The 26,151-nt window shown below is 39.4% G+C and overlaps 3 protein-coding genes and 1 long non-coding RNA gene across 11 annotated transcripts in view; 1 reads left to right on the top strand and 3 right to left on the bottom strand.

Moving 5' to 3' along the window:
* LOC143449350 (uncharacterized) overlaps positions 1-7,314 on the top strand; it is a 34,934-nt gene extending 27,620 nt beyond the window's left edge. For 6 of the 8 annotated variants that reach the window (XM_076949508.1, XM_076949509.1, XM_076949515.1 and 3 more), the window contains 16 exons: positions 1,305-1,380; positions 1,634-1,669; positions 3,434-3,496; positions 3,607-3,840; positions 3,982-4,202; positions 4,293-4,491; positions 4,682-4,822; positions 4,943-5,098; positions 5,305-5,474; positions 5,543-5,705; positions 5,786-5,869; positions 6,002-6,066; positions 6,150-6,257; positions 6,338-6,407; positions 6,480-6,695; positions 6,773-7,314. In XM_076949508.1, coding sequence (XP_076805623.1) covers positions 1,305-1,380; positions 1,634-1,669; positions 3,434-3,496; positions 3,607-3,840; positions 3,982-4,202; positions 4,293-4,491; positions 4,682-4,822; positions 4,943-5,098; positions 5,305-5,474; positions 5,543-5,705; positions 5,786-5,869; positions 6,002-6,066; positions 6,150-6,257; positions 6,338-6,407; positions 6,480-6,695; positions 6,773-6,904 — 2,134 coding nt within the window. In that variant the 3' untranslated portion in view covers positions 6,905-7,314. The remainder of the gene's footprint in view (positions 1-1,304; positions 1,381-1,633; positions 1,670-3,433; positions 3,497-3,606; positions 3,841-3,981; positions 4,203-4,292; positions 4,492-4,681; positions 4,823-4,942; positions 5,099-5,304; positions 5,475-5,542; positions 5,706-5,785; positions 5,870-6,001; positions 6,067-6,149; positions 6,258-6,337; positions 6,408-6,479; positions 6,696-6,772) is intronic. The other 2 variants (XM_076949510.1, XM_076949514.1) reach the window with 1 other exon arrangement.
* A 3,601-nt stretch (positions 7,315-10,915) lies between these two features.
* Positions 10,916-12,241, bottom strand: LOC143449733 (uncharacterized). Its single transcript, XR_013114611.1, has 3 exons — positions 12,001-12,241; positions 11,813-11,916; positions 10,916-11,534 (listed from the first exon to the last, which is right to left on the bottom strand). It is a non-coding gene; the product is annotated as an uncharacterized LOC143449733 (long non-coding RNA).
* A 3,996-nt stretch (positions 12,242-16,237) lies between these two features.
* On the bottom strand, positions 16,238-18,173 carry LOC143450714 (G-protein coupled receptor GRL101-like; the record flags this gene model as incomplete). The annotated part of the gene is made up of 1 exon (XM_076951369.1): positions 16,238-18,173. A coding segment is annotated over one exon (1,404 nt), but the record flags the coding sequence as incomplete, so codon positions are not given.
* On the bottom strand, positions 18,046-23,475 carry LOC143450713 (uncharacterized). The gene is made up of 5 exons (XM_076951368.1): positions 23,360-23,475; positions 22,618-23,094; positions 21,191-21,340; positions 20,950-21,096; positions 18,046-19,231 (listed from the first exon to the last, which is right to left on the bottom strand). The coding sequence occupies exons 1-5, from the start codon at positions 23,448-23,450 to the stop codon at positions 18,174-18,176; spliced, it is 1,923 nt and encodes a 640-aa protein (XP_076807483.1). The 5' UTR covers positions 23,451-23,475; the 3' UTR covers positions 18,046-18,173.
* Positions 23,476-26,151: the final 2,676 nt, after the last annotated feature.

Below are 26,151 nucleotides of genomic sequence, written 5' to 3' on the forward strand. Positions count from 1 at the left end.
CCAGGTGGTTGGACGTTGTGCGAAAAACTCGATTCGTTTACTTGAAATGACGTCACAATCATATTATATTGGTTAGTATTCGGCCTGTGGCGGCATTACGTGACAGCAGATTTGATTTTGATGACGAAAATTTGTTTTTATTTTTGTGATTTTTGTCTCGTAAATAAGTCGCCTAACTTCCTCACTACTTACATCCAGTGAGAAAAACTTGTTTTGGTCACATTTGATCAGAGATTACCAGCATAGTGACGTAACAAGTGAACCGCGGTTTGATAGAGGCTAAAAAGTTCTCAAAACCTTGCTTATGCGGAAGTAGAAATGGCGTGAATCACGATTCGATCCGCCTCAGGTGGCCGATTCGTGATAAAATCATGTGGAGGCAAACAATGTGACAGCGATGGTTTTAACACGTACAACCACGATTACCTGCCAGCAACTGCGTCATTAGAAAAACTTGAGGAGTTCCTTTCAGCACAAAAGATTGCATTGTGACGTTATAGAGGAGTGTTAGCTGTTAGAATAACTATTTATTCGCGAAAAGGAGGTTTAGTTCGCTTTCATCTTATCGGGAAGTCGAGCTTTGAGTTGAAGTGTTTGGAAAGTTTTTATCAACTTGCCATGTTCAGACCAACTGTGTGCTTGTTACGCTTCAGTGGCTTTGCTAATTTTCAACTTTGACCTTCCAGCCCGGACGAAAACGCCATCACCGTGGTGTGGCCATCCAATCGGAACTCATTAAATTCGAACTTCATCAACCAATCAAGCTCAGAGAGACGGTCACGTGGCCAGCAGATCTGTTGCGTTCCACAATGCGCCAATCCGGTCTTCTCATTTATTGAGGATTGTGACGTCAGAAAGGTTTATCCGACAACGATCACAAGAACTTCTTCTCTGACGCGACTCAGATCGCGACGATCGGCGGTGTCGTCCGCATCACGAGAAACTTTGGGTTTAGATGACGTCACTATCGACGACGACACGTTGCTAGGTAACGAAATGCCGATGAAGAGAAACACGTTACGCATCACCGCGCGCTTCATAGGGAGTCTGCAGAAGCACTCCGCCCAGAAAGCGAAAGCGGAGAAGGCGGCTGCGGCTGCCGTGCTTGCCACCTACCTCACCGACCCCGACAGGTAGAACAATGACGTCATTCTTACGTCATCCCAGAGCTTTACGTCGAATCTACGTCATCGTTGCATTCACAAAGCTTGAACTAATCTACACTTTGACGACATACCTCATGAAATATCGAATATCTGTCTCAGAGTCAGTGACTCCGTCTCATACTAAACTTTTCTTTCCAGCAAAGAGTCAGATGGCGGTATCCTCTGCGAGACCTGCTCCGATGATGGCGGGAAAATCACCAATGACGTCAGCAAGGTATGTCCCGTTCGGCTTACATCGTAGTGATTGACGTAATGTTTTACTTTTAGTTTTCCAAAAATAATTTCTTAGGCTAAATAATATAGATTTAGTTTTCGGTGATTTTTAGCAAGTTTCACTAATTTTTCATGCCAATATTTTGTCAATCTTGCATGCTGCGTTCAGCTAACATACCGACCTCGTAGGAAGGTAATATTGACTTTGAGTGGTCGCGCTAATGCATGCATTTTAACTATTCTTTATGACTTAGGCTGATGACCTATTTGCAATGCTGGAAAAAATGCAGGTAAAACGTCATAAGGAACGTCTTTCTTGAAATTATTGCGTAATAAAGCATGTTGTCGCTTTTCTGAAGCTGATATGAGTTAGTTCATGGTGGTCCGAACCCTTCCAGTGCATCGTATATTCCAGCACAAAACCAGCAGTTTGTTAAAATACAACTACGCTTTATTTAAACGCATTGCATTAACCCACAACCCGAGATAAGTCCTACGTCATAGAAGTGCAAGTCAATATGCGATTATTATGGAGTAACAATGCTTTTTACAGCTAACGTCACAGTATTGTGTGACGACACACTGGTACGATGATTTTTGCTCTTTTTTGCAGACGCAAACGAGTTAAAAGTATCCAGAAGTGGGTTATTACTTATTAGTCGTGCTGCAAAACATTGCGCTATTTAAATCGGTGAACTCAGTCCTTTGCATAAATCAGACTACAGGGTCTCTATTTGCGGCTCGCAATATTTTATATCCCTCAAACCTTAACGTGCCCTTTGTGCTGTTAGTCTTGGACCACCCTGAGTTATTTCATAGTAGTTATTTTCATAGTGTTAAATCATAGAAAGGATCTTTACCAAATGCTGAGAAGTATCGAATTGTCACAAACAATGGTGTTTCGTTTTGTTACGTAATAATGCTTCCCATCGCAAGCATTGTTATAATTCTCCATTTCCCGCCTTTTTTTTCTTGAAATATCTCGCATATCTTTCTATTGTTATATGAATATGTCGTCATATTCATATAAATACGCAACAATCAGCAATTCTAATCGAAATGGTGAGCCTAGTGTTTGGTGACAATGTATAGTGCATGAGCTATCGCGCCGCTTATGTCGTAATAATGAGCTTTTAATGTCAGCTCACGACGTAGATGGTTTATAGCAGATGGTTGGGGTCGTGTTGCGGAAATTGCAAAGAATCATGTTTCTGTCCCATCTCCCATGCATTGAGATGGATGGCTTGTTCGTGACCAATCCAGTTCTACCATCCCCCCCTTTTTTGGCAACGTTTCTAAACAATTCAATCGTCTTTATGGGGCTGACCTTGTTCTTGTTTTAGTGACGTCAGTTTGTGAGCTCATCAAAGGAACAAGAAGCGGCTTTTGTTTTGATCTTAAACCTTGTGGCTGTTGTGTTGCGAAATATTTCGATAAAGTTTGAATTTAAGACAAAGGAATCGCGGATCAGTTCGATTTTTCGCGCTTCCGTCTGTATTTCACGGATTAAATCCTATGTCTTCGATTTCAATGTTCTTGGCGCTGAATCGATATTTTATTTCTCTCAACCCTGGAAATGGATGGAAGGATTCAGTTCATATGAAGGTTCATTCATATGGTTCTAGAGGATGTCGACGGCGTCTTGTGTAGTTGCGAGATTTTTTGATTGAACCTGACCAAGATTTGTAATAGTAGTGACGTGTCAGAAGTTGATTTGTTAGACAGGTGACGTAGTTTAATGAATTTGCGACAAATTTTGAGGCAGTGCTTGACCACAAGCAGCCTCATGTCCATTGTGTCTTGAGGCGGACAATCGTTTTTATTACGTCACAATCACTTCAGCATTGGTTTTTAAGCTAAAACTATTTGAAGTCACTATTGTGTTATTTGTTCTTTGTTAGTTTCCAGTAACGCTTGCGTAGTTGCTCAGGCTTGCTGTGGTTGTAGCTTAGACTAGTAGCTGACTCTAACACAAACAATACCAGTCGTGTTTGTGACAATTCGTGTTTATACTGCGTGTAATATTTGCATTATAACGTCATAATCTTTTAAAGGGGACACGCATGGATGAACAGAGGTGTTCTTTCCACATCAAACCAACCAATCAAGAAGCCCAGGTTGATTTTCATTGTTACAAAGCGATCCGTCATAAAGCCAATTTAGATCCAGTTTTGAATACAATCAAGCGCCTTGTCTCCCTTCTGTGTCAGCATCTTGTCTATTTCAGCCGCCACAAGCTGCCGCACTTTACCCATCCATTCAGGAAGTTTTGAAGAAAGGATCCCCTTACGCCCAGGTGATTCCCCCTCCACAAGGTGGGTACTGGGCCCAGGGATTCCCTGCCGACTCCCTCTACCTCAGAACCCCTCCCTCCCAGTTGGAGGTCAACGAGCGATCCCTGAACTGTCGACTCCAGCGCGATGACGTCACAACTGCTTATAGGGAGCATTTCTTAAATCAGGTTTGTTCATTAGTGTATGACGTCATAAGAGTGTGGGCATTGTTACGTGTGCGTACGTTTGACGTTACAGTACAGTTTTGATATTTCACCGCCTATGAAGTAAGAGATGGGAGTGAAGATGCATCTGTTTTGTTATGGCAGGAACACATTAACTTATATGCCTATGACGAAACAAGCGACAATATCGGGTCAATTGTGATGTCAGTGAAACTTGAAAGCGGAGACGAAAAGGGAAATCCCGGGCAGCATAGGGTTTTGCTTCGATGTCGCCACAAATCGTTTACCGGTTGCTTCCCCGTTACCCCCGACAGCGGCCCCCTCCAATGGGTGAAGTTGCTTTGTGACGACATACAGGTGGACAGGTAAGTTTGATGACGTCATGCTAGGTTTACACCATACCAGCGGTTGCCAAGCAATGGAACCCCGATTCTCACCGCCCCCCTTTGACTTAGGTTCTACCCCATACTGAGCCCCACGGTGTGGCAGAGCTTGTCGCAATACGACGAGCACACGGTCAGCTCCTCCTACAAGTTCGGGGTCGTCTACCAGAAGCAGGGGCAGTCCCGGGAGGAGGAAGTGTTCGGAAATTGCGAGGAGAGTCCGGCCTTTAAGGAGTTCCTCGAGTTCCTTGGAGACAACGTCAACCTCCAGGTCGGTTGCCTAGCAACGATGTTTTCATCGTGACGTAAGAAATGACTGTGTTGAGATTGTAGGACTTGTCGCCGTTATGCGCAGTACGTCATTTCCTGTTGTTCTAATTATTGCGTCATAATGAGAGTTTTCCAAAACACGAAATGTTTTTAAACTATGCCCAGACATGACAAAATGCAAACGTTTATAGGGTTTCAGCGGATTTCGAGGAGGTTTGGACGTTAACAACGGGCACACAGGTGTGACGTCAATACACAGCCTATTTCGTAACAAAGAAGTTATGTTCCACGTCTCCACTATGCTGCCTTATGTGGAGGGAGACCGACAGCAGGTGGAGATATTTTTGTGTTAAGTAGAGCTCTAGTGGGCGCTCGAGTCAATTTGACTGTGTTAACGAGTTTTTATATAAATTGCAAGACTTAAATACCTAATAGTGACGTAATATCTTTAGCTTCAACGCAAACGTCATATTGGAAATGACATCGTCGCGATTGTTTTCCAAGACGAAGAAACTCCTTTTGTTCCAAACATGATTACGTCACATTTCCTTCACGCCTATATCGTAATTCAAGCTGTAGACCCATGCACGGAGAATTGTAGATACAAGGTGGGTGAGAGAGAGATTAGACTGAAGAATGCTTCCTTGTTAAATTATAACTTGCCCCCACACCGTCAGAGGAGTGAACCCATCGGTGGATTGGGTCGGCAATGGTCTATGGTGGATCCATTCGGACTATTTTGGACTTACTCCAATGACAATTCTGTTATTCACATAAAAATGTGTCCTTGTCATAACGTCACAATGCTTGTCAGGTGTCTGTGACGTGCAGAGAAGACGTGCCGGACTTCGAACCGGTCCTGCCCGAGCCGTGCGTCTTCGGCCGGACAGCGGCCTTCCGCGATTGGTTGTATTGCAAGTTGATGAACGCCGAATGGGCCTGCTACAAGTCTGAGCAATTTGCCAAACTGCAATACAGGACCAGGTCTGCCTTGTAACATGGCGCCGTTGCTAGGACACCATAGACATGTTATAATCTAATTACGTCACCAGGTCAATGCTGCTCGACCAACTCTGTGATGACGTCAACAGAAAGACCGAACTCATGTTTGGCTTTACGTCACAGTCGCAAGGTGACAACGTAAGTACGTCATCAGCTTCGTCGGACACGGTCAAGGAGACTGGCAACGGATTTTTTGATGCTTTCAAGTTCAAGGTGAGATATTAGCGTTTCTGTACGTCACCGTATTTGTGTTTCGAAATTGCGTTTATACATTTATTGTGACGTCATAACAGAAAATAACAAAGCAGCCGAAGCCAAGTGAAGAAAGTCCGACAATGAGCAGCAAACTGCAACACCAAGATTCGAAAAGCAGCATAGTAAGTACATTGTTACGTCATAGTCTATCATTATAACGTATCGATTTGCTAAGCAAGGCTAGGAGCCGTCAGGTTGCGGTTTGTTCATTCCTGGTTATATTTGTCGCTAAAAATGGTTTCAATTCAACCTAGGATGGAAAATCGTCAAAAGCGAAAAATGAGAAAAGTTCCACCGTGAATGGACTTGAAGGAAAATGGTAAATATTTTACTATTATGACGTCAGTCATCGGTTTTCTTTTTTCCAACTCACTGAACCTTTAAATTATTTTGTTTCCATAGTAACACGTCATCCAGTCACCTGAGCAGTGACGTCACTGAGACTTCATTGGACCGAAAGTCCAACCAGGGAAGTTACACGTCATTGAGTGAGTCGCCTAAAAAAAACAGGTTTGTTACAACGCCATTACATAGCGTTTGTGACGTCATCGAAAATGACATCATAGTAAGGAGTTTTGCTGTGATTCTAGAACGATCCGAACGGGTTCTCCTTGCCAGTCTTGCGGGAGCTACACCAGCCTCGACTCTGACACCGGACTTGTGAGTTCAACTTTGACCTTTTAGACGCACTGTGTATGGGGAACCACCATTAATGACGTCGCATCTTCGCAGGAAAGCATTGCGTCATCATCGCGAACCGATTCCTGGCCGCGCCCCTCCGCGAAAGCTGGCTCGCTTGTAAAATCGAACAGCGGGAATAGCGGAAGTGACATCAGGACGAACGGCGTAGGAGGAAGTGACGCAAGAGAGTTGGAGGCGTTGAAGTCAGAGTTGGACCGGATGCGGAAGGAACAGAGCCGATATGAGAATCAGCACCAGGAAATCCTGGTAAGCGTGAGAAAATGTTTATCTCCTTCGCCCACGTTCAAGTTTGATCGATTAAACCTGCTTTTCTTAAATTCTAGAATCTTCGCAACGAAGTAAAGCGATTACGTGATAAAGATTCAATTCGACGTCATAATGACGTCAGCACAAACCCTTCACTTACGAAAAAGCTTGGTGGCGCCCTTCCTACTACGGAGGAGCACCTCGTATGACATAGATGATGACGTCACATTTGGAAGTTCCAAACTTTCTCCGACACGGTCTGCTGCGCACAATGCCGAAATCGCGCGTGTCATCTTGCCATGAAGTACTGCCTGGGGGGAAGTCCCGTAGACAAAATATTTTCAAATTTCCTCTTTTCTTCCAAATAATAAAGTGCGACTGTGAAATTTTGCGAGCGAGCTTTTATTCGTATTTCTTTGCTACTTTTTATTGTCTCACTTGTTTCATTTTTATTTCTCATTTTGCACCTCCATGCTTGGTTAAGTAAGGAGAAAGGTTCTTTTGACCAAATATGGTAAACACTGCTATGTCTGCTCCGCGTAGACCGGCAATTCTTTTTCTATAAATTATATGAAAACTTTTTATTGTGAAAAGAATAAATGGAAATTATTTCAGTCTATAGTTTATGGTCAAAGTTGCGTCATAGAATGCGTAGCTACGTCATAAAATAACTCAAATCCGAAATGAAAGCGAATAGAGCATTTTCCTGCAACAGTGGATAAATTGTTTTCGTCTTTGTAAAAATTCCAAAATTGACTTTGAAACGCAAAGTTGACCAGATGTAAGTTTCAATGAATACTTCAGCGCTTCTTAACCCTCGAGTAAGTGATTTTCGTGCGTAGAACAATCAAGCGCAGAGCTTTCTAAGAACAATGCGATGTCATGGGAAAGTCATCAGAATACTTCAGGATAATTTGCAGAACAAGCCGCAGCGATAAATGTTAAACCTACGGGTCGACCGAGAACAACCGCAAACTACTTAAAAGCATCGGCAGCTGCTGTTCCCACGCCCACTTGAGATGATATACTTTGGTGGAGAATGAAAATTCCAAGTTAGCCATTTTGAGAAATGAAGCTATTTGTGCCATCGAGTTTACTTAAAACGTTATTGCTTAGTTTATATGAATATACAACAATGCATTTCTAAAGACACGTTAAGTGTGAAGCGCATTGAAAACTTCTTTTCCGACACACGATCGCGTCAAGTTGCATCATGGCCGCTTGTATGACATTTTTCTTTTTCAAATCACCAACGCATCGCAACCAAGCCCGATGCGTATTCTGTTAAGATAAAACGACAATGGAATTTTAAAAAAATGCGGAAGCTCCATCTCACATGTATAGGTAAAAAGTTACAAGTCGACTTTTGACCCTTCTTTAATGGACAACATTGGTAAAGTCCTGCAGCTTTCCGTGGTGAAGAATATTGGACAAATGTCGAATTTGTGCGAGTTTTAATGGTGGGCGGCCATGTGAAAAGATTTGTAATTTTTGAACGACTTGCGCGCAACATACAGCTTTTTCAATTCCTATGGTAACATTTATTTTCTTGTATGACATCATAATGGTATAATGCGCGCATGGGCTGCATGCGTTCATTCCACGCTGTGTTTCATGTTTTGATATTTGAGGCTTAAACCTTTAAATGCCGATAAAATATTTGGCTGATATCAACTGATGAAAAATTCAGCATCGGTAAAGTAAAAAAACATCAGACAATTCGGACGTTGTGCGGATTAATTTGGACAAGTTTGTGACGTCGTTTAATCGGGATAAGTTGATGAGTTGCTTTGTCGCAGCACTAAATCCTTGCACAGTGCAAGCGTGGGCCTAATATCATTATTCTAATTTTGATGAACTCGTCTCTTGAATCCTAAAAATCTGTAATGTTGGTTCGATTGTAATACTTCGAGCGGTTGAAGAAATTTGCTTAGGGTATTTGGCCACTAAGTCAACTTCCGTGTAAATGTCAGGAACATTTGCTTCACAAAATTTGACTTTGTTAGTTTTGAGCTATTAGCATATTTTTTTAAATTTTGTGGCTTGTTGTGGTGGTGAGATACGGGCAAGTCGATGACGTATAGAAGCAGAGAAGTGAAGATTCGGCCACCGTGGTGCTGTGGTCAAGGTCGGGATATTCTTTGTCTCATTTTTTTGTCTTATGCTTCCTCTTTTTCTCGTCGCCATTTCGTGTCAGCTCGGCACAACAGGATAACGAAATTTCAACGAAAAATGTTGACATCCATAACTTACTTTACGTAGCTTACGTACGACATACGTAACTTTTGAAAGCAAGCGTCATGCACAAAGCAGGCGTCATGCACAAAGCGTGCTTTCCTCAACACTGTATAAGTAATGTGTGAAAAATAAATATCCAAAGAATTAGAACTTGTGAAAGTCCGATAACTTCTAAGACATGTAGTGTTTGAGTAACCGGCGATTGATAACTACTGCGCCGTGTCGGTCATATTTCACGATATTCTCACGCGGTCCAAATTTCGCTCACCTGGTTGAGATTGGGTCGAATAACTTGGCAACAAAACCAACAACAACCTCAACAAAGTCAACTTAATTCTAGAGAATTAATCACACCAACAGCTGTTTAAACCAATTAAAATGTCGAACCCGCGAACTTTTCGGACAATTATAATTATTGATACTTGAGCACTCAATTTCACGCTTCATTTGCCAAGCTTTGTTTGGATTAATGCGAGAATATTTTAGTTGCATACCTTCGCCGAATGAATTAGGCCTGATTTTATTACAGACTTTAACGTTCAACACATTCTCTGATCTATTTAAACAAAACAAAATTAAAGCAAACTTTTTATTGAATTAAATTATTAATTAAAGCAAAACCCCATCTCAACAATAAAGCTTTCTAAAGTTTACAAAAAAACTTTTCATTCCACGTTATTCTGTTGGACGCTATGTAGGATAAATTCATGCGATGGTATAAAACGTTCTTTCCTTTTCACAATATGTGTTATGTTATGTATTGATATAATATGCAGGATGTAATGTAAGGTAAATTGTTCGGTTGTGTTGTTATTGTGTGACATGTTGTTTTTATTGTTTTTATATCACATGCTGGTCGTTGGTATGTTCATCATTTACAAATCCCTGCCCGTAGAAGGAAATTCAACATTAATTGGATGTTGTTTATTTCATGTTTTAGATAAAATGAGTTTTCTGCGGCCTTTAGTTTTACAAAGAAAGATCTTTGTGGTCTGACTTATCTTACACATGGACAATGGCGTTGCAGTATCTTTACTTTATGTATTTCTTTGTCAACAAAGTGCAGTTAGATGAGAAACATTACAGGTTATTATCTTTGTCTTTCATCCGATTTCGTCTTAAACAGCAAGAAAATGAAAATAGCTAAATTGGCGGCAACCCGCGTAACTGTGGCTTCGTTAAATTAAATTACTGTCGAATACCTGATTTTCCCGCATTTTTACCTCATAACTTTGCTAAATAATCGCTCGGCGATCCTTTTCATTAGCTCTGATTGGCTGATGGTAAAAATAGCGAATGTACGTCATTTCCGTCATTTTGTTAAATAAAGGAAAAAAAGTAAAGTAAGACAAAAATTTATAAATTCAAAATGGTGGAATAAAATGAAAAACGTGTTTAAATAAGCAAGGAAAAGAGAGAAGCACTTTTAAAGAAGAAATATTTAATCGATTTCACATTTATTCCGGTGATGATATTTTCTTCTTGATGTTATTAATTGCTGTTCAAAAGAGATCTGTTTGTAAAATACAGAGCGTGACCACAACCGTTATTGCCTCTGAAGTAAGCAGCCGTGCAAATGTGAACATATTCACTTAAAGGATTAAATAAACAATTGTTTTTATTACCAAGTCAGATTTAAACGATGTGGTTTTGGGGATTTCGATGGTCGTGCATCCAATTCTTAATAGTTTGTCATGACAAGCTTTGACGCAAAAGTTGCTGTTGCTGACGTCATTATATTACTGACGTCATTATATCACATGTGTTAATTCGGAAAAGAACATCCAGCGACTCATCTTACAAACATTTTGCTCAGACTAAATTAACGCATTACCTCCGGCTTTAAAATCGCATCATAACTCCCTGGCCGAGAACGCTGCAGCTTGCAAGTTATGTTTGGTCGACAAAGTGGTTGCCGAAGCCTGAAGTTATATTTATGTAAATAAACGGTTTTGCCCAGAAATGTGAAAACAAGTTTTTTGCAGAATATTTTTTATTTTTAGTCAAACAAACAAGTAACCAGCAAAAAATTTTTACAAAACAAAATAATTTTTTTACATAAACAGCTCAAAGCGTGAAGGCTGAAAGCATGAACAATTATAAATTTTTACAGGATGGAAACGTTCATTAAATCAAACTAGTAAATTGTTTTTCCAATATTTCACTGTCGCCAGAAAGCTTTTGATTGATTTTTTTTTATTAACATTTTACATGAAATTGACGATATATTTTACAGACAGGCTGGGTCGCATGCAGTAGATTAGTAGAATAAAGAGAAAAAAACTCATAATTAGCATTTCAACAAACGATTAGATAAAGGTTACCTCAGTGTGTTATGAAGTTCGGGATTAGATTTAATTTCAGGTAAACATATTTCGCACTCAAGTTAAAGTTAATATTTGAGCAGAAATTTTAATTCAGAGCTTTCTCCAAATATTTCCAGAAAAAAAACTGTTAAAAAGTTGTCGAAGTTTGGTTGCTGGCACTTCTTTCACCAACAGAACTTTCTGCACAGGCGACAGGTTACGCGAAACTTGACTCTTTTTATGAGAAATATGTTTGGTGATTTTTTCGTAAAATTGCGAAATTCTTCTGAAGATTCTATAAAACAAAGTTGATGCAATGAAATTATGACGCACCACAGTTTCGTGGCCTTCAAAACGTCACGTAGCGCATTTGTTCTATTGTTGGTTGCACTGGTTCTATCGTGTTTTTTATGTGTTAATGGTTTTTTACGTAATGAAAAATATTGTTAACAAATGTATACATTTGAAAATTTTATGTTAAGAAAGAAATAATTTGTTCGAAACGACTGCATAGCTTTACTCTATATCAAACATCATAAAGCACCATAAAATATTATATAAATCCAAGCTTACCTCGAGTATTTCCAACATCTCGTTTGAACAAACTCTTCGTTTTGCAATAGCGAGCCAAGTATTTACATTTGACGGTGATCAACCCCCGACAGCTTCTGATAGCGCTTTAAAAATACAAATATTATCACGTTGAGCATCGTGAAATAATGGTGACGTATTTGACGTATATTTGACAGTAAAATACTCACCGATAATTGAGATATCTTTTTCTTCCACTCGAAGACAAGATCAATGCAAATAACACGAAAATGATTAAATACATTTTCAGGTTAGAACCGGAGCGCACTTTGCCAAAGGAATCCATCGAGAAAAGTTTTGGTTATCGCAGCAATTTACTGAAGAACTTTTATCTTTGTGACTTTGTGAACTGAAACTGAACAAAACCTCGCTAAACCTACGTAGTTCAACTCGCATAAAGAAATGAGTTCAACGCTTCACTCGTCATTGTTATGAAGGCAAGGTTGGAAAAAGGCGCTATTTTTTCTACTACGACAAACTTATTTTGCGAACGAGTATTGAGATGGGCAGTAGGCCAGAAAAAAAACACAAAGTTTTCAAAACCTCGCTAAAACCTTCTTTGCATTGTTAGAAATAAGTTGTGTTGTGCAAAAAGTTTATCATAGACAACAAATGATTTTGTAAAACTTGTGCCCATATTTGCGTTTTTGTTGAGGACGCAGCCACAGTTCAAGTTTATTTCAAATCTTAAGCTGGTGATTGCGCACCACAGCAGGATGTCGATTTACACTGACATGAAATTTGTCGAAAATACAAATTCCTGTAATGACGTCATGTTTCACGTCCCCACCACGCCGTCTTATGTTGAGAAAGACTGACAACAGGTGGAGAGCTATATGTGACGTATGCGGCAAGTGCAGTGGTCATATAACTAGTAGAATGCATATAAACCAAATTTGATTTTGAAAGCTTTCGCTTCTCGTTCTACCGATCTCGCGTGTATTACGCGTAACTCCGAACATGTGTTTTCAGAAAAATGTTTCGTTATTTTTAATTAAATTTTGCAAGTCTTAATGTTAGGTACGGCCGGCCGCCCGTCAGCATTCTGGTCTGGCGTCCCACACTTTAAAAAGTTTGGTCTTGTTCCAGAAACAATCATGGACGTGTGTTGGTGTGTTGCAAGAATTTGCTTCTGTTCTGTTTCATGCCCTGATTGCTTACTTATTACTTCACCTCCTAAGATGGATACGAAATTTGATTTCGTACGATACGATACGAAATTGGCTGATTTGATTTTAACTTTGATTTGACTTATTTGCTTACTTGCTTGATCTTTAAGCCTTGTGTTATTATTGCTGTTCGGATGTAGTGTTCCTATATTGCATGTTGTGTAGTTAAATTGTTTTATTTGACGTATTTGGCAAAGTTATTGGAAAGTTATGCATGTTTCATTCTCTACACAAACAGTTTAATAGAAGCATCATCCAGTTTATCTGAATTCCATTGTTTGCTTAAAATCAATATAATTTTCTGACATCAACGATGTGCGATGACGAATGGCATCGAAAGCTGACTTCAGACGCGCTACGGAGAGTATAATTGGCAGCCTACAACAAAGTCTGCTTTTACGCATTGCTTAGTCCATCAATCAAAGAAGTTATCAACAAACTCAACTTAAATCTTATAACTGCAAGAATTAACGTTTTTAGTGTTTGCTTGTTCGTCCAATTTCACGCACAACCAAGATCAATATCTCAGTAAGAATGAAGCAAAAATGTTGCGGTTTTAAACCTTCTGAAAAATGGCGATGAAATGATCGACCGATTCGACATCAATCATCCAGCTCTGTTGCAAACGTCACGTGGTCAGAGAAGTTTTTGTGATTTTAAAGAAACTGCGAACTAAGTAATACAGCTTGTTTTTCTTTCCTTAACAAACTGCTTTCGAAAAGTCATCTTTGCAAAGATTGAATTAATCTAATGGTGTTGATTAAATCAACTTTTCATAAGTGCGTTTGCCAAAAATAACAAACCGTTCCTAATTGAACTCACTCCCTAATGCTTCGCTTCCGTTTTAAATGACTGACACAACACTTAGTCTGTATGTTACTTACGAGGTATGAGGATTTCGTAACCGGCAAAATCTCATCAACACAAGTGGAAATTCAAAAACATGGAAATAACAATAGCTTTTGATCGTTACTTTGTTTGTGAGCGTTTATACGACACCTTATTCAATTCATTGTTCAGACTATTCCAGCTCGCTCTGTTGATAATATCACAGAATTCTACAAGTTAAAGCGCGTTGTCTTTATGCAACTAATACGCATGGGTGCAGGCTCACTCCACATTTATGCGACATATGTTTGTAAAAATACGTGCGGTCTAGTTGACGAATTTAAGTGTCTTTGCTGCAATCTTATAATTGAGATCTTGACCACTTATCACGTCATAAAACTAACGAATGCTATATGATGGTAGCCAGGCACTTTTAAAACGTTTAATAGTATTTTGATGTCAACGAACTAAGAATTCGCACCTTCTGATAATTTCTCATGCACGCTCCTGCAACCGATTAATCGAATTCTTCCAAAGTAACAGCGTCGGTTGAATTATCATGAACCTGCGGACATTTCGCGCAGAGTTAATAGAGGCGCAACTGTCCCCTCGACGATGTCTGCGCTTTCCAGCTCATTGTTATCTTGCCCAGGTTTCAGTGAAGGATATTTGTCGCTGAAACCGGTTGCTGATGAGTTAACTATATTTGTTTAAGCGACATAAATCAACAATCATGATTGGAGTATTGGCTTTAATTTAATATGCAATAGTATCAAGAGAAAGCGCACAAAATAATTAAATTTATTTATTAACGACGGGATAAAAGTTCTGGTAAGATAGCAGAAAATATACGATAATTCTTTGGCTAAGGTTAATGTTATGCGAGCAAAAGTTGTTTTAAATTTGGACAATTTTTGATGCAGAATAATTCTCTTAAAAGCCGGAATCTTCTGTTAAATTTTTGTTGCTGAAGTTTTGTTGAAGTTTTGCTGCTAGCACTTCTTGGTCTTCTGGTCACACGAAACCTGACTCTTTTTATGACAAACGTTTCTGGTGATCAAAAAAGACAAAAAAGTGTTATTAAAAAAGCGTTACCTAAAAAAGCGTTATTTTTAATTTAATTAAAGCAATTTCTGAAGGGCCTCTTATACGGATTTAAGCAGTTTTAAAAAAGCAGCACCGCGATTATGACCAAGGTCGGGTTCTGGACGTCAATATACATAACGTTGAAGAATAATTCTAGTCCAGTGCGCATGTGACGTCAATTAGTGATGGTTTGTTGTCGTTATGACGTTTGCTGACTGCGATTCTTGTCTTGTGCTAAAATTGACATTTTGTGTTGGTCCAAAGTTAAGTCTTCTTAAGTGCTCTTTTGTAGAAATGCAAGGAAGAATTTGTTTAAAAGTTTAAGTGTTGGGTGAGAGAACTCTACCTACAAGAATTTGCCCAAAAGATTGCATTAAGCTCTTTTACCTTACGTCGTGGTGGATGCAAAAACTCAGCTATAGGCGGCCGCGGGCTCGTTTATTGCAAACTGAAAAATTGTACTTTGTTTAATATGAGGCTTGTGTTGTTCTATGGGGTAATGTTGTTTATGTTGTTTCTATGTTGTTTCTATGTATGTTGTTCGTCTATGTTGTTTGGTGTTGTTCCATGGGGCTTTTGCAAAAGATTCAACATCTTGGCTTAAAATTTACTAACTATAGAATAGAAATGATTTGCATCTTATTGGATTCTAAATATGCAAAACAGTTTCTTCTTTTGGCGCTTTACCTCACTATTGTCATCATTAGCGGAGCAAATACGCGCTAAAAAACAAGAGCTAACTAAGTCAAAACCTCACAAGTATACTTGCCAAGAATAATCTTACGTTCCCAGGAATTAAGTCTATGGCAAGTCTTTGCCCAGTACAGCCATATAAGTCGCATCGGTGAAACGATCAAGTTGCAGAGAACCATCATTTGCACCAGCTGCTCTGTTACATCACACTCGTTTCTTTTGTTTCTTCGACCTTGATCTGGTTGATCCATGTTCACATAAAAGCGCCAGCACCGCATCGGACTGAAATTTAAATGAAGTTTCTGCTTCTGGTTGGTTGTGAGTTTTTGCAAGTATTCTTGCCTTCGCCTTAATTGTTTTTCCATGTAGCTACGTACCACAACACAATCACGCACCTTTTCTATCTTTTACTGGGAGAGTCGGAAAACTGGCAACTTTAATTTATTTGGATTTGAATTTTCTTTTGTCATAGATTTGTGCAAAATCAAATTTCATTCATTTCGCGTTTATGTTTGAAATAAGTTTCAAATCATCTCAATGTGTCGCCACTTCAAATCCTAACAAAGTAAAAGATCAAGCATTAAGAGAAAGAAAGGAATATTTAAAAAATAAAATCTTTGCAATCTATGATTAAACTTTTTTATTATTATTTCTGTAATAAAATTGTTGACGTGTTTGCGTTGATTGATTTAGTTCTGAAGCAACAATAAAGAGACGATGCACTGGTGATAAAGAATTATAAATTAAAACAAACACCGCAACCAACATATCCATCATCATTATACATTGCCATATAAACACGTGTTTGAATAATCATAGATGACGCTATCAAATGACGACTCTTGGATCAAATGGTTGAAAATGTTCAAGAACTTTTAAGAAAAATGAACCAGGAAATTACTAAAACAACAGCATTATTAAAATACAGCAGCAACACAGTCAAATCACATCAAACTAAGTTATTCAGAAAATCGGTTAATGAGTAGAAGTATTTTATGGCAATATCTAATCAACCAACGAAATACTTCAAACAAGAAGTTAACTCAAATTCAACACAGGAAATGAATAAACTCGATAAAAACATCTGATGCAAATAATCAAGTTTTCGAGAATTCCAGATGGAACGGATCCAGTAAACTCAAACTTTAGGAAACTACGTCAAACTAGTTTGCTGCTCTGCTGGGGGGCTGGTTGCAGTTGGGGCGAATTCTTTTCCACAAGTATTCCACTTTAGCTTCGATGTAGGGCGAGTACAAGATGGGGTTGAATGCACTGTTGATGGGGAGGAGCACTCCTGCAGTGAATATTTCAACTCCATCTGGAAGCTTCACTCCACTCACGCTTATGTAAGCCATTATGCAGATGGGAACCCAACAAAGAAAATCGGAAATAATGATGCGAGCGATTCGTTGATTCATTTTGGCGTTTTGCTTCTGCGCGTTGTTACTTTGTATTGGACGATTTCTCATTTTCCAGGAGATTAAAAAAAATCCAAAAAGTACAAACACAAAGGAAAGGAAATTGAAGGTTATCATGACAATGGAATAGATCCAGAAACTATCACTGCGATTTACGTAAAATCGTGGCATGCACACACTTGTAGTACCGTAGTAACCGATCTCGCCTCTCGGAGCATATTGAGGAAATTTATTCTTCAAAAAGCTTTGAACACTTTCCCAAGAACTTTCATCTAGATCCTGTGACGTATTTGTAAGAATGGCCAGACGACAAGTGAAGTCTGTGACGTAATCATGAGTGACGGTGTCTGACGAAGTGAACTGGTTACTAAAGAGAACCTTAGATTTAAAGTAACGTGTGGTGTTGGATACGAGAGCAATGGTGATGGAAAGAATCCATGAAGAGGCTGCAGCAATTATCCATGGACTTGTAGAAGCGTTTCGAGCTTTGAATGGACAGTAGACAGCAAACAAGCGGTAGCCGGTGAAAATAGCCATGAGAAAGCAGGAAGTTTGGCTGGAAATCACGCACAGACTTCCCGCCAATGAACAAAGTTGGCCCGATCTCCATTCATAATCGAATTCAGAATATGTGCCTGCAAATTGAACGTCTTTCACTAAAATAATCATCAAATATACACCCATTAAGCAGTCAGAGACAGAGAGGTTGATGATTAAAATATGGTTGCATACAGAAGCATCTTTCATTTTCCTTTTATGGAGAGTACCAATGGAAAATAAGCCGACGTAGAAGTTTCCAACAATGGTGAATACAGTGATAAACCACAGCCATATTTTTAGACCGAGGTTGTCAATCATGTTACGAGCGGACGAAAATATTCCAGGAATAAATTCATCTGACCCATCGACACAGTCTTGTTTGCCATCAACAACTAAAGACGTTGGAATTGATTTTAGACTTCCCACCTTTGTTACACAATAATGTCTGTCTGAGCAGTTTTTCTCGTCAATTCCTTCATCGCAGTTTTCTCTGCCGTCACATTGTTGTAAGATGTCGATGCTAGTCCTTCTACCTGCTTTGCATTGAAATCGCTTCGGACAATTTGCTTCATCAAATCCTTTGGAGCAGTTTGTGTTTAGCAAGTACTTTCATGCCTCGTCAATGTAACCGTCGCAATATCGATCTCCCATCGGGAAGTAAGTGCGGCAAGTATCATTACAAAATGCAGGAGGATTGGGACACGATTTGCACTCATCAGAGAAGTCGACGCATTCTGGTCTTCCATCGCACTGGACAGCACGCGTGTCGCCCTGTTTGTTCTTGCAAGGCATTAAAGTTTTACCAACTTGCGAACGATTTGCACAGCTTAGGCCAGAACAGAAAGTACTGCTGGTATCATCTGCTTCAATGTTCCAGGATTTAAAAAGGTTGCAAATGGGTGATTTAGAGAAGATATCAAGACACTCCGGCAAGGAAGGCTTATCGCAGAGACATTCGCCTGATAGGTCGAAACAATCAATGACACCGTCACAGACTTGCTTAGACGAGATGATCAAGCGATTGTCCAGACACTTAAAGCAATGAAAAGAGCCATCACTGCTAAAACAAAGGTCAGATTCATCATAACATTGCGGGATGTCGTCGTACAGATTCCATTGAGGAAGGACGCATAGAATGGTTGAGAACTTGGCCGAACATTTAAATCCAGGTTGAGAAATTATTTCGTCACTACCGTCTTTACAGTCTTTGTTTCCATTACAGAAGTTTTGGTTTAATATAAGGGATTGATCAGAACATTGGAATATGTCGCCACAGGTGACTGATGTGACATTTTCCGAACAAAAAGAGAAGCAAACCGCATCACTTACGTTGCAATCATACTCACTACATTGTAAGGATGGTGCCTTTGTACAAGTAGAATTGTCACACCAAGATGGGATACAAAAGCTTTCCTTTTCTAACCTAATAACATCGAAATTGCAAGAAGTACAATTCATTTCATCCCACGACTTGACAAAATGTTCATCATTCCCATCAGGGCAGTCAAGTTTTCCATCATTGACGTATTCCATCGGAATACATCCTATCCACATATTGCAAGTAGGAAAGTTCTTACGGAAGCAGGAGCAGGTGAATTTGTCTTCCGGACAAGAACAATTCATTTCATCTGATGAGTCTTGGCAATAGATCCTCACATTACATCTCTCTACAAAACAGCGATATCGATGGAAAGGTCGAGTTTCTTAATCTTTCGGTTTTATGTTAAAAGGTAAAAGTAAGGTCTGAACAAACCAACAAACTCAAGAAGTTGTTGATTTTTGTAAAAACACTGTAGAAACAGTTAAGTTTGAAGATGGCGTTGAGGATCATTAAAACGCTTTTGGTGGAATTTTATAAAGTTATAGCCCGAGATACGTGGACCTATATGCACGTTTTATGGCAGTTCCATGGGAAAAGTTGCACAGTTGTGTGCTGGAATGTAAGGAATATTGAGCTGGGATGCAAGGAATTTTGTTGCGGGGTTGCAAGGACTTGTGTGCTGGAATGCAAGGAATATTGAACTGGTATGCAAGGAATTTTGAGCTGAGATGCAATGATTGTGTGCTGGGATGCAAGGAATTGTGCGCTGGGATGCAAGGATTGTGTGCTGAGATACAAGGAATTGTGTGCTGGGATGTAAGGAATTTTTAGCTGGGATGCAAGGAATTTTGAGCAGGGATGCAAGGAATTGTGTGCTGGGATACAAGGAATTGTGTGCTGGGATGCAAGGAATTGTGTGCTGGGATGCAATGATTGTTTGCTGGGATGCAAGGAATTGTGTGCTGGGATGCAAGGATTGTGAGCTGGGAGGCAAGGAATTGTGTGCTGTGATGCAAGGAATTGTGTGCTGGGATGCAAGAACTTGTTTGCTGGAATGCAAGGAATTGTGTGCTGGGATGCAAGGAGTTGTGTGCTGTGATGCAAGGAATTGTGTGCTGGGATGCAAGAACTTGTTTGCTGGAATGCAAGGAATTGTGTGCTGGGATGCAAAGATTGTGTGCTGGGATGCAAGGATTGTGTGCTGGGATGCAAGGATTGTGTGTTGGGATGCAAGGAATTGTGTGTTGTGATGCAAGGAATTATGTGCTGGAATGCAAGAACTTGTTTGCTGGGATGCAAGGAGTTGTGTGCTGTGATGCAAGGAATTGTGTGCTGGGATGCAAGAATTTTGAGTAGGGATGCAAAGATTGTGTGCTGGGATGCAAGGAATTGTGTGCTGGGATGCAAGGAATTGTGTGCTGGGATGCAAGGATTGTGTGCTGGGATGCAAGGATTGTGTGTTGGGATGCAAGGAATTGTGTGTTGTGATGCAAGGAATTATGTGCTGGAATGCAAGAACTACTTTACTGGGATGCAAGGAATTGTGTATTGTGATGCAAAGAATTATGTGCTGGAATGCAAGAACTTGTTTGCTGGGATGCAAGGAGTTGTGTGCTGTGATACAAGGAATTGTGTGCTGGGATGCAAGAATTTTGAGTAGGGATGCAAAGATTGTGTGCTGGGATGCAAGGAATTGTGTGCTGGGATGCAAGGATTGTGTGCTGGGATGCAAGGATTGTGTGCTGGGATGCAAGGATTGTGTGTTGGGATGCAAGGAATTGTGTGTTGTGATGCAAGGAATTATGTGCTGGAATGCAAGAACTACTTTACTGGGATGAAAGGAATTGTGTGTTGTGATGCAAGGAATTATGTGCTGGAATGCAAGAACTTGTTTGCTGGGATGCAAGGAGTTGTGTGCTGTGATGCAAGGGGAGATAAAACAAAACAATTATACCACGTAGCGTTAAGATATCTTTAATAATAAAAGTAAACAGTATTTTGTTTTATTTTATTAAATTAAATTCCAACTAAAAGAATGTAGCTTCAATAATCAACTTTACCCACCACCCTGAAAATAACAAACAGGTCCTCTTCCTGTGCAAGTGAAATCATTAACTTTATTACAAGCGCAGCGAAGCGGATACCAAGACGGACATGAACAATTCCATTCGTCACTTCCGTCTGAGCAGGTTGCCGATCCATCGCATTCCCCTATGCAAAGTTTTAAACCATTGATAATTGTAAACACGTCACTAAAAATAACGATTTAATAAAAAAGTTCAGGCTAGTGATGAACTTTAGTTACTTTGTTCGTCGTAACAAACGAATCTTCTTCCGCCGCAAGAATAATCATCAACTTTATTACAAGCGCAACGTCGGGAACTATGCGAAGGACACGATGAACAATTCCACTCGTCACTTCCGTCCGGGCAGTCCGGGTCTCCGTTACATTTACCTGTAAAATAATTTCCAATAAAACAGGATGATTCGGCAACGAAGAAGAAAAAGATACTAGGCCAACTCTCACCGTTACTTTTACACAAACAAATTCCAATTTATATTATAATAAAGTTTATCAACGGGTCAAATGATTGACCGCTCCCATTAATTTGGAAACGAAACCAGCTGCTTTTTCAAACAAAAACTATTGGTTCCAATAAGAAACTTACGTTCACACGTAAACAGACTAAAATCGGTGATATTTTGAATTTATAAAGTTTACTTTAAAATATTTAACAAGTATTGCGAAAGTAAACGCCATGACGTCACAACAGGCTATTTCAGAACAGTTTGTAGCGATAAATATCGATGAAACATAAAGAAACATTGGATGGGAGATTTCACTTATTTTAGGTTAACCAGCATAATTATGTGAGCATTTCAATCACAAACAGTGGAATATCGTGAGATCGCTTTATAAATGGAAGGGCAGCAGCTGAGTTGGCCGCTTCCAAAACTTGAACTACTTATACATTTTCAAATAAACGAAATGAAAACACTGACTAGATCTTCAACAAAATCTCACATCATGTTTGAGCAATGAAACCGCAACGTGCAGCGAAGATTAAGCAGGTCTACAAATGCAGTCACAACTACTCTCATGCTTGAAATGTACGTAAGGGTCCATCGCCTACGGCTATCTCCTTTTCAAATAAGGGTACGGGCTAACCCATTGGTTCTCAACCACTGCTTTATATGGTAATTATGGTCCCTTATATGGTCATATGGTACGGGCTAACCTAACGAAAGCGTTGGCGTGCGCTACGGAATATTCGCAGTTAATAAACTTGATCCCGATTCGGAAGGAGTTCTGTTCGATCAAATCCTTCAGGTCAAAGCCACTGCACTTAGCCATGGACGTGCACTGCGTTAACTTATTCCATAATAATCGTTAAAACGATCCTAGCCTACAAGTGAAAGGTCTTGTTGCTGGTGAACCTAGTTAAGTGATACGATATCAATCTAATAAAACTGGCCTTCCAGCAATATTAACGAGCTGCCACTGTTTAAAGGTGTAAATTAGTTCATTATATTTCTGTGAACTGATTGATGAGTTGAATCGATGAGTTTAATCGAAACATTATGACTCAAACAAAAATGCAACTAAACAATTTTTAACTTCGATTTAAGTTAAACAAGAAAACGTTTTAAAATCTCCTTTAATAATACACACACTTTAACATACTTTAATAATAATTTACTTTGTTAACAAGAAGAAATTATTCAACTCACGATGATCAGCGAAACATTTCGTTCCATCCCCGCAAGTATCGTTTCCTTCCTTGTAACAATCACATCTGTGTTGAGGACAATCAACATAACCACAATTATCTTCATCACTGTTGTCTCCGCAAAAATCAAATCCATCGCACTTAATCAAAGACGCTGCATGAAGACCATTGTTGCATTGGAATCCTTCTTCACGCTCATCATTGTAAACATCTCCATAATTCAAACAATCCCACGCTTCATCAGATACTCTGCTGTCATTTATGCATTGATAGAACCTCAAACTGCCTCCATCATAGCACTGATACTGGCCAGGATCGCACCTACAATCAAGTTCGTCAGCTCCATTCGAACAATCTCGTTGCCCGTCACAGACCCATGACTGTGGTATGCATTCAGGGGGTTCCCCGTGTGCATTATCCTCACATTTGCAGTTGAACTGGGATGATTGGCAGCTTGTGACCCAATAATGACAACGAACTGCACAGAAATGAAATATTGCTGCAGAATTATCGCTGTGCACCGGTTATTGGCCATAGCACGCAAAGCACACGGTCGAACCATCCCCAACAATCACGAAAATAAACCGAGCTCGCTTTGGAAGCGGAGATGTTTTGAGCAAGTTATTTAAGCAAACAACAGGTCAGTTACAAAGTTAAAGTCAATTTTTAGCTGTGATGCTCCAGGCAATATAAATTTCTTTAATAAGTTAAATATATAAAGAAGCGACTGATTGTAAACTTACGCAAATTAAGGGGAGAATCCTCCAAAAGCTGACGTCTTCCCTGTACTGACGTCAGAAGTAGAATTATCAACAATAAAAACATTAATTTCATTTTTAACTCATTGTCTTTTGGAATCTGCACTTAGATGATATAAATATGCCGTCAATGGTGATGAGGGTGATCGCTAAAGTAGATTATTCGTACAACGTGATATTACAAGTCCACTCATCACTGGAACGGTGAATGCAGTTGGAAAAGTTCCGAAAAAACATAGAAATCAGTAAAACAAATATAGAACATAGAGATCATATTATTAAATGCATTTCCTTGATCAGAAACAATTATGCGTAACGTGATAATTTTCTTTTGAAAAGAGCATTCACAGCTGAACACAGAACTCAGTTGAAGACATGAAGTCGACTTGGACAGACAAGTTGGGCGTCTAAATTTCGCTCTAGCAGTGCTTCCAACATAAATATTGATGAATAAAACATAAAGGATAAATATTTAATAAAAACAGTGTAAAATTTGTATTTCTACATTTTCTAAATTGTTCTAGTTTTAGTTAAAACCGCTTTCTATGGTCAAAATAAAGCGAACTACGAAAGCTGGTCATGCTCAGGTCGACCTAGAATTCGAAAATGAAACTGAAAAGATTTTAAGATCTGATTAATAACAAGCAAATTACAATTACACTTCATCATAAGAAACAAATCACAAAATTTCAACAAGTTTAACCTAAAATTCTCAAATGAACTATTCAACCTAGGCTACGTGCCACACCCACTCACGGTATGCCACTGACAGTGATTGATGGAAAGCGATGCCAGGAGCCTCCTATTATGCCGTCACTGTTGTGAGGTTTAAATCTTTTGCTTACATCCAACTTAAACGTATTCAAAGTTTACAAAAGAAGTTGCCTGCTATGATAGGCTGAAACTTTAACGCAAATAAAAGAATTGTCTCATGCTGTGACTTATGCTGTGTCGAATCTTGCTCATGAAAACTCACATCAGAAGCTGATACTCTCTGTCACGTGCCGTCACGATTTGTCGCTCCAAGTAGACACACAGCATGTTGCTTGCTTGGTGAAAGCTGTCCTTGTAACATGTGTGGGGCTTTAATTGCCCCCCGGGGTTGCCTTTGTTTCGTGAACTGTGAGAAAGTCACTCAAGCGTGACGAAGTGTTAAGTCCACCTGTAATTATTTGATCATTGTTTTACCTGTGGTGTTGTGCCAAGTGGTGGTTTGATTTATCTGTCAATCACTGTCAATCACTTCTAATACATTATTTGCTCACTCTAGCTCTGAAATACGTTTCATGATTAATTGTGTGGGTCATGTGCTTTAACACACATTTGTAAACTTGTGGCACCCATAGCTGAAAGGCTTTGGACATAGGTGGGCATTTGCACTCCACATCTCACAGGTCCCGATCACCTGCACTGCTGCGCAATAAATAAAGTATTGTAGAGTGGTGATGGCCATACCTAAGTTGCTACATACGATAAGAAAACCCACGAAAGTCCTTAAAACAATTCCCTGCAAACATGTTTTGACCCTCGCTTGAGATGATATACTACGTCACAATGCTTGTCACGATTTGTTCACAACGTGATCCGACACTCGCGTGATATCTTGACAGACTGCATGAGACAGCGCACAATTCTTTTGTTTGCGTTGGGACGCATTAAATTTTCAGCCTATCATAGCAGGCAACTTGTTTTATAAAGTTTGAATACGTTTAAGTTGGATGTCAGCAAAAGATTTAAACGTCACAACACGAACGGTATAATAGGAGGCTCCTTGCATCGCTTTCCATCAATCACTGTCAGTGGCTTTCCATCAATCACTGTCAACGGCATATCATGAGCGGGTATGGGCGTAGTCTTAGGGGTTATTCTCGTAGTAGTCTTCACACCTTTAACAGAAATTGTTAATGTTTTCATAGAACTCACAATTTTCAATCTTTGACAGTTCCTAAATATCTAGTAAAATTTTGGTTTTTCATGTTTTTTACACATAAATATTTTTTTTAAATAAATTAGTGAAAAAAATTAACTCATTTTTATTATTTTATCGGAAAAAGAATTGTGCTTGTGCTTGGAACGAGAAAAATACAAAGGCAGGATGTATCCCAATGGAATACGACAATGATGGAAAGCTTGACTGCCCTAATGGAAATGATGAACATTTTATCAAGTCTTTGGATGAAATGAGTTGAAGTATTTGCAAGTTGACAATTGTTGGAAACTTCTACGTCGGCTTATTTTCCATTGGTACTCTCCATAAAAGGAAAAACAAAGATGCTTCTGTATGCAACCATATTTTAATCATCAACCTCTCTGTCTCTGACTGCTTAATGGGTGTTTATTTGATGATTATTTTAGTGAAAGACGTTCAGTTTGCAGGCAGATATTCCGAATTCGATTATGAATGGAGATCGAGCCCACTTTGTTCATTGGCGGGAAGTCTGTGCGTGATTTCCAGCCAAACTTCCTGCTTTCTCATGGCTATTCTCACCGGCTACCGCTTGTTTGCTGTCTATTGTCCATTCAAAGCTCGAAATGCTTCTACAAGTCTATGGATAATTGCTGCAGTCTCTTCATGGATTCTTTCCATCACCATTGCTCTCGTATCCAACACCACACGTTACTTTAAATCTAAGGTTCTCTTTACTAATCACTTCACTTCGTCCGACACCGTCACTCATGATTACGTCACAGACTTCACTTGTCGTCTAGCCATTCTTACAAATACGTCACAGGATCTCGATGAAAGTTCTTGGGAAAGTGTTCAAAGCTTTTTGAAG

The sequence above is a fragment of the Clavelina lepadiformis genome, chromosome 3, assembly GCF_947623445.1.
Source record: "Clavelina lepadiformis chromosome 3, kaClaLepa1.1, whole genome shotgun sequence".
In the NCBI taxonomy this organism is placed as follows: domain Eukaryota; kingdom Metazoa; phylum Chordata; class Ascidiacea; order Aplousobranchia; family Clavelinidae; genus Clavelina; species Clavelina lepadiformis.